The following is a 14,244-nucleotide window of genomic DNA, read 5'->3' as shown; positions in this document are numbered from 1 at the left end:
AAATGCACCGGCTTCTTGAAACTTTTTTCCACTGCATTGCATTACATTTCATCCCATCTTACGTTCTACAACCACACGACGCACGTCAGTTGTGTTTCGTGTGCAGCATCTCTGTGAGCAGGGAGTTGCAGGGTAGGTCCCCCAGCAGATGGCGCTGGTACAAATACTCCTCTACTTGTAAACTGATGCTGCGCACTTCGGGCAGGCGGAGCAGCAGCTGACCGAACTTGTCCGCGTGTCCCGCGTGGGAGTGCCGCGCGTGCTCCATCAGGGCCCTGTTCACGCGCTCCTGCGTCTGCTCCACCTGTCTGCGGTTCAGCACGGCCTTCACGTCTGGACACGAGGAAGAGTGAGCGGTTACACTTTAACCACACAGGTGAGGTGCGTAGAGTGTCAGACGCTCAACGACAACAGTCTTGAGCCGTTTTTATAGGCCTATCGTTTTATTGCAAATGAAGACAATAAACGGATGTCCTAAACCAACACTTACATCGTTTTACGTAAGTTATTAAATCGTGGTAATAATTTATTTTTCAAAACTTGTACCATAAAGGCGTTGGAGAGAGTGGAGTAAGATGAGCCACTTTTGCTTTGGTGGTTGTAGTGTATAAACGGTATAAAATAGATACAAAATGTTAATATTTGCATACATTTTGGGATGTTTTCTAGTGTTTTGCATCTTTAAAAGTCGCCTGGGATATTTGATGTTAAAGATGTTGGTATGAAAAAAAAAAAAGTTGTCATGTGACTCAATTTACCCCAGGAGCGGAGGAAGTTGAACCAGGTCTTGGGGTAAATTGAACCAGATTTAAAGGTGAATTTGGGACCAAACATCAACATCATCTTATTATTTATTTTTCTTCTTGTACATTTTAGTGTTTCCCATTAGCAATTTTATTCAAAAGAAAAATAATTATATATTTTTTCCCTGTAGATTATGCAATTTTGCCTCTAAAACCCCCCAAAATAATTAAATGTAGTATTTAATTTTAGTACCAGACCCACAAATAAACAATGCAAAAACGGACCTGACGCAGACCTGACTCAATTTGCGACAGTTGTGTTTATTTAAGAAGAATTATGTCCAAGCTATTAATCAAAATGACTAACCAATATGAGGGGAAAAAATGATGAAAAATCATTTTTGTGATCTGGCCAAAAAATCACTTTGATTTTTTTTATTTCCAATTATTTGTCTGGCCAGATCAAATCATGTAAAGATCAAATCTATAATCTCCCATAAAAATAAAAATGTTTTGTTTTCAAAATATAAGGGTGGTTCAGCTGACCCACTGGCTCATCTTACCCCACTCTCCCCTACCTCCCCCCACGTCTCCCTCTGCTCTCCTGCCCCGTGTTTGTGTTGGGCAGGCTATTTTTGACATTGGACTCTCTGGAATAGCCTACTTACCACAACCTGTTGAAAGATACATTATTGATTAATTAATATAGTGAGGGATTGAAAATAATTGGGGTCCAAATTAAACCCTCTGGATATCTGGATCTGGACCCAGTTCTCAGGCCTGGCTCAACAGGGATCATTTGCAACCTGTTTTGAGTTTTAGTTGCATCACAACATACTTTAATGAAGTGTATCTCTTCGCAACCCTTAGACACTCTAATGCACCTCCATCATTTTTTCCCTGGAGTCTATATAGTGTTAACTATTCTTTTTTGCTCCAAGGACTCAAGTCAACAGATTAGGACTTTTTGATCTGGGTAATCTATTCTGATTCTCTAGTTTGTGTGTGATTTACATTCATTTATCTCAACTATTATTCACTCGTCCTATTTCATTGCATTTGCACACACATGTTTTTTTCTGTAAACAAATGTGACTTACCTGGGTTAAATAATACTAGGTACTTGAGACAGACAAACTCTTTTCTGTCAAATTGCAGCGCCTTCAGCTTGGCCACCAGGTCCTGCGTTCTGGACACGAGGCCACTCAGTGTCACTCCAGCCTGAGAGATGATAGTGGACACCTCAATCTGCGCTTGATTGAGAAAAAGCACTGGATGAGGGAGCGTACTACTATTAATGAAAGGTACTTGATTAAATTATTTACTACCTGTTGTCCTGTGACCAGATATACACAGCCTTCTTTTCCATAGGTCACCTGTCTGTAGAGATAGTCCAGCACAAGCAGCTCACTCCAGCAGTTCTGCAGTAGCACCATCTGGTCTTCCACCTGGGGAAGGTTCATTCAGCTGTTACCTACTGTACATCTATATAGGCCTATGCATTAAAAATTCATGGTGCCTACATAATTTTGGCGGTATTTAGAATAGTGTTTTTCTTTTCTTCTGTTTTACCTTGAGTTCCTTGAAAAGTGCGCTGTTCCTTGCCCACTCCACCAGCCCAAAAAGGGTCTGATCGGCCATTTTGCACATGATGCTGAAGGTGTTAAGGCGGTCGTGCTTGCCTCGGTTGGCCTGTTCCCGCTGCAAACTGGATAGGACTTTGGCACACAACTGGCCTTCATCTTGCTCTGATTCGATGAGTGCGTCTAAAAAGCTGGGTGTTTGAAAGCTGGAGAAAGCTGGGCCGGGGTGTGACACCTGATCCGGATCACAGTCCACTATGCTTACATTTGAGGATGACGCTTGTGTGCTTCTTGGGGTATAAGATTCACTGACTGTCCTGTGCATTGGGTGGCTTGTGGACGCTGTGTGGTAGTCAAACGACATGTGACATTTCTCCTGGGGGTGTCCCGTGAAGGGAAGCCGTTCAGAGTAGGGTAAAGGTAAAGAGCTGAGCCCCCTGTTGACGTCCATATCACAGTCCCAGTTTGGAGCGGACACTCCTGAATGCGGCATACCCGTGTTGTACATGTGACATTGTTGAAAAGCGCTCGAAGACATGGTAGTGTTAAAGCTCAACTCGGCGGGGTAATGGTCATTTGGAGTCAGTGGAGGTTGATGCCGTATTGTAGTTTCCATTTTAATCCGGTAGGGGGCAGCATTTGTCTGATAATGAGCTCTTTGTTGTTTGATCTGTCTGTCGCGCCTGTAAAGGGGGCCAAATCTGTTTCTTCCACCTCGCATACGGTCTACTCGGACAGCTGGTAGCAAAGAAGAAAACGGGTAGTTATTTTAGTTTGATTATTATTGTTTGGTATGTATGTATTAAGGAGAGGTAGGTCTATAATTTTGAGTTTTTAAAGTAGAAAAAAAATATAAAAGTATAGTGTTTTTATGGCTGTTCTAGAGGCCGCAAAAAGTCCACTAAGTTGTTGAGTTTTCTGCCATCACAGAAAAGCAAAATACCTGTGAAAAATAATTTTGCTAACGATCTCTGACCCATCTCAAGGGCTAATAAAGTTATTATTCCCGTTGTGTTTTGGTGTAAGTGACTATACACTTTCACTGTGGGACATCAGTATACAATGTATCATTTTATGTTTTCAGATAAGTCATATAGAAAAGAGTGACTTGTGAAGTGAAGTGAAGCAGAACAACGTCACAATAAAATCACTTTGATTCCTAGAGCTTGAAGTTGGACTGTACCTTCTGTCTTCATGCCCACTGCCAAACACTTCTGGAAGCGGCAGTAAGGACAGCGCTTTCTCTGAGTCCGGTTCATGGGGCAGCTCTGTTGTTCTGTGCAGGTGTAGTGTTTGTTGTTCTGCACTGAGCGTTTAAAAAAGCCCTGAGGGGATTGAAAAAAAAGAATGAAAACATAAAGAACGTTGAGGCAAAGTATAAAGAGTGATGTACCGCGGCGTCCGTGTCACCTTGCAGCTCTCACAGGTGAGCAGTCCATAGTGGTATCCTGACACTCTGTCCCCACACACTGGGCAGCTTTCCTCTGACTCTGGTCTGGTGTCAGTGTCTGTCTTTAACTCTGGGGCTGAGAATTACGGCAACATTTCAAAACTACATAAATCTACAGAATTTTCGGGTGGATGGTCTGTGTTGATAGGAAAGACTGTGACGATGATTGACGACCCATTTGTCTTATCAATGTAGTGTAACAATAAATACAGATAGGATTCTTACATAATCCACAAAGATCATTCAGGTCTTCCATTTTGTAGCTACATCTAAGGGATTCTGTATCATCTCCAAAAGTTCACAATCTATATTTTAGAATAGTGCTACTTTTGTCAATACTGTCAAACTCTTCATGCCCATACAGTATGCAGTACTCACATGTAGGTGCAGCTTCTGTTGGTAAACTCTCCTCATTGTGGGGCACAGATGATCTCGCCTGAATCGGAGCTTGCAGTGGGGGGAAACCTGGTGGGTCCATTCTGGCTGGAGCTCCAGTCACTGGGACCTGGCTCTCATTGTTGAGCCCAGAGACCAGACACTGAGCCGAGGCCAGCCGGAAGGCCAAAGGGCCCAGCTGAACCCATTCTTATTGTGTGAAGCACCACAGTGGACTTTGCTCCATGACTGGAGCTCATAAACCTCTCCTGACTGGCACTCCTATCCTGTCCTCCAGCGGGATGGCCTATAGCCGAGTGTCTAGAGGCTGAATGAAATTATCATTGAAGAATCATGGACCTCAGCTGATAAGATAAGAGTCCTCAGGAAAGACTTATCCATTGTAATATAGGATTAGTATTATTTATGTAACTTATTAATAGCTGACATAACAAGCTGTTGTATAGTGGAAATGTTCGTTCACATTTATACTGTCACTAACAATGGGGTTGTTCAATATCTCGTTTGATCTTGGGTTCTGATTCTTTATTAAAGATATCAAACATGTTGTATCATTATTTCATGAGTGACTTTTGTGACATGACTCAATAAGACTCAAATATAACACAGGCCGTTTTAATAAGAAACCCTTTAAAATTTCAAGCAACAAAGCAGATTAATTTCTGTATTTTTGAACTAAACAGCCATGCGTTTATTATTTATGAGTAGTAGTTTACTCAGGTGACTCACCACGAACCTACACTTCTGAATCTTGGTTTTTAGTTAAGGGGACTGCACAAGAAACAATGCACACATGCCTTATAATGCTTACCTAGTCTTTATTGAAGTATATCAAACACGTGTCCTGCATGAGTGGCTTTTGTGACATGACTCATGATTTTACACTTTGAGCGTGTTTATCATGCACAGTATGTTGATCACTATAACAAAGTAATTACCAGCGCTAACAGATTCATTGATTTTTCTAAACAACAGCCACAAGCTGTTTTGACTTGCCGGATGGTGGACACTCTGGCTTTCCATCAGCAATAACCCACACCTCTGAATGAGGGTTGGAGCTCATTGGACTGCACAAAAAACAAACACATCAGTTGTGATGCTGACCCTCTTGTAATAGATATGGAGTAATAGTCTGTGTTTTTATTACCTGTTGTATCCAACAGCACAGTGTGGTGTGACATCACTGCTCATACCCAGACTTTCGAACAACAGCTGAGCCTGAGCGGCGTCCTCATTGAGCCAGCCGTTGTAGGGCCTGACATACACGTACATCTCTGGAGTTTTCACAATCTCCACCTAAAAGATTTATTTAGGTGTTTTTTGTCTTGTTTTTTTGGTTTGCATTTTTTGTATTAAGTTCTAATAAATAGGCAGGTTTACCTTCTCGTTTGTGGGTTCAGAGTAGTTGCTTTGGTGAGAACTTGGCAGCAAAAAATTGAGACTGTATTCTTGCGTGTTCACGAGTTTAGACATCCAAGAGGTTTTCCCTTCAGGGATCTTCACCATTCCTGGAGCTACCCTACACATCGGAATACCATGATCTGGCAAATACAAATACAAGACAAAATTAGGCCTTCAGAAAGCATATGTAGCGTTAACGTTAGTCGATATATTGACACTCTTACCATCAAAGTACTTTTTCATACGCCTAAATGCAGGCTCCAGTGCTGCCCAATCCATCCACCAGACTGTAGCCAGAGATGTGAGCTTGAAGGAAGTGGAGACCCAGTTCACAGAGTCATAGCGGCGAATCTGATAAAGGATTAGAGTTGGGATGTCAGGAGTCATAGGTTTTCTTAAAATAACAATCTCAGTGTACTGTAATTGTAAAGCAACTGCAATGGATTTAAATACAATATATAGACTACAGGAATAATCATATGCTTGTATAAAAATCATTATGATTCGGCAAATGGAGAAAAAATTCTGAAAGTTTGATTTAATAAAGTGAATTAAGCATTTTCTTTTTTGTTGATGTAATTTTGCCATAAACAAAAGACAATGGCTCATATTTGCTGTGTTCACTTAAGCTCAGAAGAAGTAATTTAAGTGCTTTGTTGTAGACTCACCTCGTACTCCTCAGTTTTACAATGAAGTTCATACAGGAGACACTCAGGTGTCTCCTCAGGTGTACAGGGGGACGACTCTGTGGTTTTTCTGTAGATTGAAATGTATAATTATTCACAAACGTAGAACTTTTTAGATTCATTTTGATCTTTAATTTCAAAATGGTGCACGGATAAAGCACATACCCCACTCCGGCTTCAGCGGTCAGAACCAGCAAAAAGCCAACAAGTCCTGTGATGTAGATCCTGAAAATCGCATGTTTAAGTTAATCTAAAGCAAGACGAGCTGATCTATACTTATCTTCATTCCAGTACTTACATGATGAATGTTGTTTGGATCCTCTTCTGCTTCTGGTTTGAGGACCAAGCGCCCTTCTATTTAAATCTCTCAGTTGTCACACCCTGAACATGTTATCCAATTAAACAATAGCACTTTACGAATAATCGAACACAAGAGCCGTCTTTGTGAGGATGTGACAGGCCTATAATTATACTGTGATGAATTAAATAACCAGGGGATCAGATGAAACACCTGTATAACAAACATGTAGAATGGTCTAAGAACAGTTATATGTTCAAGGATTTATTTAATATCAGTTACTGTATACATTACAGTTTAATCTTGAATGATTTAAAGTATTAAGTATAAACATTGTACAAATGGACTTGTTTATATCCATGGAGACTGAAATTTTGGATTTGGTCGATGGAATTTAAATAGGTGACTAGAACGGGACTGAAACCGAAATTACTCCGGAGGGATATTTTTGACAAGACAGCATAAAAAGTTGCAAATGCACCTTTAAAGTTTTTATTTTATTTTATTAATTTTGTTTATTGCAGAATCCTGAAATGTAGAAATAAAGTACCAAAAGAAAAGTAACTGTTTTAAACCCGCCTCTCCTCACCTGATCGGGGGATGTTCTTACATCACAGAACAAAGCAACAAAAGCTGCTGGTTATGTACAGAGAGGATCAGGTTAACCCAAAATGCGTAATAATTGTACTTCTCATGCAATTTAACAGCACAGAAAGCCCCTCATGTGTGCACATGTCCGAGGACATTCTGCACCCGTGAGATTAGAGCACACAATTCATGATTTAGTTTCGGATGAGATTTGTTCGGTAGCCAAAATATTTACTTGAGTAAGAATGATGTTAATCCAATCTGTATTTATGGAGAACTTAAGAAAGAACAATTTATTTTATGCTTACACAGGGCTTGACATCTGCTTGGGGATGCTGGGGATACTTTGCAATAATACAAAAAAGGTGAATGGTATTTCTATTACTTTGACTGGAAAACATGGTCTTGGGGGTTGCAAATGCCAGTGGTTTCGTTAAAAAAAAAGTTTTTTGATCTTGTTAAACTCCACACAGAAAGTCCCCGCCCAGGTGGGAATTGTACCCGTAACCCTGGACCTTCTAGCTGTGAAGCACAAGTGCTAACCGCTGCGCCATTGTGCCGCCCAAAGATGCAGAGATGGTTAGAGTTGTCAATAATTTTAATAATCTCAAGTAAAGGTAAAAATCACTTCATAGACTCAAGTAAATGTAAAAGGTAGAGTGAGATAAAACTACAACAACCAACGACAACAGAACTCTCTATCAACAAGTTTAGACATTAATTCACCGTCTCTCTCTTGCTATTCAATATTATTCTTTCCTCATCTCTCCACTGCCACCTTGTGTTATTTGTTTGTTTGTGCTGTTTGTTTTGTTTATTTGCCAATTGCCAAACTTTGTTCCTCTTTTTATGCTGCCCTTCTTTACCGCTCCTTGATCAACCTCTTCATTGGATAAATAATACCCTTTCCTTTTTTTGTGATTTGCAGCTCTTGGTTGTTAAGTAATGTTGATGAGGATGTGAGAAGTGTATGCTCTTTAAAAAGGGTGAAAATTGTTGGCGAGCTACTGAAGCTGTTGAGCTGCAGGATGATGCTGCTTTAAATGATGTGAAATGTCTGTCTTTGGCGCCCTCACTAGGACACATCGTAAAGTGATAGAAATATGCCTTTGCAGTTTATGTTGTGGTCAGGTTAGGGGGATGTTTGGGGGTCCTTGGTTTTTCTTTTTCTTTTCAGTACTTATGATGCCATAAGTCAAAGAGAGTAACTTCACAAACATTTTAACATAGCCTTTTATTGACATTTTCAATCAACTGCTTAACAGTGTTTTTTGTGAAAACTCTGATAATGATGTTTTCCTTCCAATGTAACACAGATCTTTTCATCTCAGCATACATTTAAAAAAAAATATTTCCTATGTTTGCGTAACAACTATTCTTCGGTGTATATTTACAGGTTGAATCTTCACTTGCTGGACGCTGGACACTGTGGCTCTCCGTCAGCAATAACCCACACTTCTGAATGTTTGTTTGAACTAAAGGGACTGCACAAGAAACAATGCACACGTAAGTCATAATCTTTACCCTTTGGTAACGTAAGACGAGCTCACCTGTTGTATCCAACGGCATAGTGCGGCGTCTCAGCGTTGGACGAACCAAGACTTTCCAACAACTGATCAGCCTCATCGGCGTCCTGTGTCACCCAGCCCTCATAGGACCTGACATACACGTACATCTCTGGAGTGGTGTCAATCTCCACCTAACAGAGTGGAATCACATGTTCATTGTTAGTGGTCTTTAGGTTTTAATGCTATTTATTTCAATGTTTAAAAAGCCAGATAAACTTCTATTCGACTAGTTACCAGGTCCGTAGATTGGAGGTTGCTGCTTTGATGGTCACTTGGCAGCAGAAACTTGAGAGTGTAAACATGTGTGTTTGTGAGTCTAGAAATCCAAGATTCGCTCCCTTCAGGGACCTTTACCAAGCCAGGGGCTGCCTTCATGCCAATGCCATGCTCTGACAAATAAATAAAGACAAAGTTAGAGCTTCTCATTAAAATAAACATAACATGTTAGTTGCCGTGATATTTACAGTATTGTCATACTTACCATCTAGATATTCTTTCAGACGCCAAAATGCCTTCCCCAGTGCTATAAAATCAGTCCTCCAGTCTTGACCTATAGTTGTCAGTGTGAAAGAAGTGGATACCCATTTCACCGAGCCATAGCGATGGATCTGGGAATAGATTGCATTTACATTTGTATACATTGTTGCCATATCCTATGGCTGAAATCATGCATATTGGCATCTTTTCACTGTTCCAGTGCCTGCTGTAGACTCACCTCATATTGGTCTGTTTTACAAACAGGGTCAAAGAGGAGACACTCTGGTGTGTCACTACAAAAGGATGACGGCTCTGATGATTTTCTGTCGATTAACACAATTATTTATAAATATGGCTCTCTATTAATTATATAGATATTTTGTCAGAAAGTACTGAATGTGAATTGGCTCAAAAAGTCAACACATACCCCACTCTGGCCTCAGCTGTCAGAACCAGAAAAAATCCGGCAAGTCCTGCAAGGTAGATCCTGAAACATAAATTTAGTTAATTTTAATCCAAACCCAGCTGAAATACAGTATACTCATCATAAAATTCAACACTTACATCATGAACGCTGTTTGGATCCCTCTCCTGCTTCTTATTTTTCTTTGGGGGTTTGCGACTCTCAGCCCTCTCCTGCTTCTGGTTTGAGGATGAAATGCCTTTTATTTAAATCATTCAGTGGTCACACCCTGAACATGTAACTTCACCAAAACAACAGCACTTTTCATGGAAATGAACAAAAGAAAATCCTCTCAGTATATGACCAGTATAGAGTGTCATACATAACAAGAGGATCGCATGAAGCAACATTACATAACAAGGAATTAGTTGCACTTGAGGATATTTACAGATGTTCAGAATAATATTAGCATGGTATATTTTTTGGAGATTACTTTGAAGTTATGCCATGAAATTATTTAAAACATTAAACGTCATAGAAATAATTATATATATATATTTTTTTAACAGATTGTTAGTTCACTAACAATGACAATAAAACCTATTCTGATTCTGTATGAAGAGTTAATGTGAATAGTTTTTTTTACTGTAGTCTAGCTGTTTTATGAAATGTTTTATGGCACTAAAATAGCTCTGGTCATTAAAAACACTTCTACACAAAGATAAAATTACAACCTGCTTTTATCTGAGGCAATAGGGCAGGATGCGCTCAAAGGTCCCCCGAAAAAAAGAAGGGAAGCCTGCTTTACTCAGTGGATATGTTTGATGTTGCGGGTGTCTGTTGTGGTAGTGATGATAGATGTCAGGTCTTTAGTAAGGTGGAAAGCACTTCCGTCTGAACTGCTCCACTAACAGGCTTTGAGACCTGAACCATTCAGTTCGCGCTTCATCACCTCTGACCTGCCTCATTGTTGTTGTGAATTAGTCCAACCTTGACCATGTCAGTTTATTATCGCTGAGTGTGAGCAGCCTGAATAGCAAGGGACTAAGGACACAACCTTGAGGAGAGCCTGTGTTTGTTGTGATCAGTTGACATGTTCTAGTGCTCAGCATGGCTCTCTGCCCCTCCTTCCCATTTCTCATTTTCTCTACCAGCTGAAATCGTTTTTAATCATTTTTATGCATAAGGTGAAGTAACGTGAGGTGTTGTGTGCTGAGAGACAGCTGTTATGTTGCTTTACTATTTGCTTAAAGTGTAAGGTTATTTTGTCAGTGCCACTGGGCAGAAGTAATTCAACAATATCATGTTTCTTTTTTGGATAGTATGCCTTTTTCCATATACTGTAAATACAAAATAATTGTGAAACTTAAGACATTATGAAAGAGAGAAACTTATCCAATCAAGCCTTTATTGACGAAATCATATAAAACTTTGAGCATGTTTATCATGTACATGATGTTAACGACTGTAACAAAGATAACAAGCACACATGATTATTTTTTGTCTAAACATCTACAACAACCACAATCTACGGTGTTTGTTCATTAGTTGTATCTTCACTTGCCGGATGGTGGACACTCTGGCTTTCCATCAGCAATAACCCACACCTCTGAATGAGGGTTGGAGCTCATTGGACTGCACAAAAAACAAACACATCAGTTGTGATGCTGACCCTCTTGTAATAGATATGGAGTACTAGTCTGTGTTTTTATTACCTGCTGTATCCAATAGCACAGTGTGGTGTGACATCACTGCTCATACCCAGACTTTTGAATAACAGCTGAGCCTGAGCGGCGTCCTCATTGAGCCAGCCGTTGTAGGGCCTGACATACACGTACATCTCTGGAGTTTTCACAATCTCCACCTAAAAGATTTATTTAGGTGTTTTTTGTCTTGGTTTTTTGGTTTGCATGTTTTGTATTAAGTTCTAATAAATTGGCAGGTTTACCTCCTTGTTTGTGGGTTCAGGGTAGTTGCTTTGGTGGAAACTTGGCAGCAGAAAATTGAGACTGTATTCTTGCGTGTTCACGAGTTTAGACATCCAAGAGGTTTTCCCTTCAGGGATCTTCACCATTCCTGGAGCTACCCTAAACATCGGAATACCATGATCTGGCAAATACAAATACAAGACAAAATTAGGCCTTCAGAAAGCATATGTAGCGTTAGCATTAGTCGATATATTGACACTCTTACCATCGAGGTAATTTTTCATACGCCTAAATGCCGGCACTAGCGCTACTATATCCATCCACCAGTCTTTAGCCAGAGGTGAGAGGGTGAAGGAAGTGGAGACCCAGTTCACAGAGTCATAGCGGCGAATCTGATAAAGGATTAGAGTTGGGATGTCAGGAGTCATAGGTTTTCTTAAAATAACAATCTCAGTGTACTGTAATTGTAAAGCAACTGCAATGGATTTAAATACAATATATAGACTACAGGAATAATCATATGCTTGTATAAAAATCATTATGATTCGGCAAATAGAGAACAAATTCTGAAAGTTTGATTTAATAAAGGTAATTAAGCATTTTCTTTTTTGTTGATGTAATTTTGCCATAAACAAAAGACAATGGCTCATATTTGCTGTGTTCACTTAAGCTCAGAAGAAGTAATTTAAGTGCTTTGTTGTAGACTCACCTCGTACTCCTCAGTTTTGCAAACAAGTTCAAACAGGAGACACTCAGGTGTGTCAGTACAGGGGGACGACTCTGTGGTGTTTCTGTAGATTGAAATGTATAATTATTCACAAATGTAGAACTTTTAAGATTCATTTTGATCTTTAATTTCAAAATGGTGCACGGATAAAGCACATACCCCACTCCGGCCTCAGCGGTCAGAACCAGCAAAAAGCCAACAAGTCCTGTGATGTAGATCCTGAAATGATACATGCAAGTTCGATTAATGCCAGAATAATGCCTAAATAAACAAATCTTTAAATTCAGTACTCACATCATGAACATCGTCTGGATTCTCTCTTGCTACTGGCTTGAAGTCTAAGCTCCTTTTTATGTACATCTTTCACTTGTCACACCCTGAACTTGCACCCCAAGCAAAACAATTGTGTTTTACAGCTGAACAAAAGAATAAACTTTAAGTAGCCCCCTCTGTAAGGATGTGACAGGCCTGCAATTAGTCAGAGCATCAATTAACCAGGGGATCAGCAAAAACAATTTGTTTAGCAATATTTTTTCAAGTTCTGGTTTCTGAATATTGAGCATGATAATAACAAACAACAACAATGTTTACCTTTGTTGTTTATTATTATAAAACTCATTGCAACAAATAGTAGTATGGTAGTTTAGAAACCTTTGCCCCTCCCCTCAGTTGCAGGATTTTCTATGCATTATTTTCTTTATTCTAAACAACAAAAGTTTGATTGTGTACAGGGAGTATCAGGTTAACACAAAATGCACTAAGATCCTTGTTCCCATGCAATATAATGTACAGAATGTTCAAGGAGGCTGCCCTGTGTTTTTGTAATGCACAGGTGGGAGGAAAAAGTAAGTTAACCCTTTGGAATTTCTCACATTTCTGCCTAAATGTGGTCTGATCTTTATTTAAATCACAAGAATGAGTAAACAGTGTCTGCTTAAACTAATACCATCCAAACATTTACGTGTTATCATATTTTTTATTGGCCATAACATGCAAACATTCACAGGACAGGGAGGAAGAAGTGAGTACACCCCCTGGCTACGGATCATCAAGAACTAATTAGACAAATTTATGCAAACCTTTAGAGTCAGGTGTGAGCCAACCTGAAGTCCAATTACTGAGATGTGGCTTAAAGCGGCCATTGCCATTGAAAAACTCACATTAGTTAAGAATTATCTTGTTGAGAAGCATTGTCTGAGGTGCACCATGCCTCGCTTAAAAGAGGTGTCTGAAGACAACAATCAAGAATTGCTGATTTGTTTAAAGAGGGGGTATTATGCTTTTTTCAGCCACATAGCAGCAGTCTATAGCACACTACAATGATGACGAAACCTTCTGTTGGTCTGTCAATGCAGTAAATTAGAATAACTGCCTTGTATAAAATTGCTCTTTCAAAATGGCGGTAGCAAATGACTTGAAATAGGCCTCTGTCTCTTTAAAAACCTCTGACCCTTTGCGACACGCCCCCTCCACACGCTGTCTTTATATACTGTCAATGGTGGCATCACAACAACACTGCGCTCGTTGTCTCAACAGTATTGAAACTACGATCGGTGCATTTTAATTTTTATTGTTGGAAAGGACCTACTGTTTATCACTTTGTGAACAATGGCCACACAGGATATTATTTGGAAACGAACCTTCCACACCGGACGCTTGGACGGGGCTCTTGCCTGAAAAATAACTGCCGTTTGGAGGCTTCTCTTTGCATCTGCCATGCCCTATGGATCTCTAACTATACCCCCATGGACGACACCAGGATCTGCAGGAGCCCATACGATTCAAAAGACGGACATTATCTGTGCAGGTGGACAATGGTTTTTCGAGGTTACCCGTTAGCTTGTTATAATCGACTACAGCTCATTGTTGATGAAAAGTCTGTAATAAACCACAAATGTGTAAAGCCAGGCTCATTGTGTGATCATCGTAAAGGCTGCTTCGAGTAGTTGCCTGCTTTATTGACGTTATTTGTGCATAATATGCTGCCTGTTTTCAA

The 14,244-nt window shown here is 39.9% G+C and overlaps 1 protein-coding gene across 1 annotated transcript; it reads right to left on the bottom strand.

Annotated features, from left to right (window-relative positions):
- Positions 1-85: 85 nt before the first annotated feature.
- On the bottom strand, positions 86-4,254 carry nr5a5 (nuclear receptor subfamily 5, group A, member 5; the record flags this gene model as incomplete). Its single annotated transcript, XM_079565185.1, has 7 exons — positions 86-333; positions 1,844-1,991; positions 2,072-2,191; positions 2,316-3,064; positions 3,510-3,651; positions 3,737-3,852; positions 4,155-4,254. The coding sequence occupies 7 exons, from the start codon at positions 4,252-4,254 to the stop codon at positions 86-88; spliced, it is 1,623 nt and encodes a 540-aa protein (XP_079421311.1).
- Between the last annotated feature and the right edge of the window lie 9,990 nt (positions 4,255-14,244).

The sequence above is a fragment of the Gobius niger genome (assembly GCF_951799975.1).
Source record: "Gobius niger genome assembly, chromosome: 10".
Taxonomy (NCBI): Eukaryota; Metazoa; Chordata; class Actinopteri; order Gobiiformes; family Gobiidae; genus Gobius; species Gobius niger.
The sequence above is the reverse complement of the archived record's forward strand: the minus strand, read 5'-3'. Positions and strand labels throughout refer to the sequence as shown.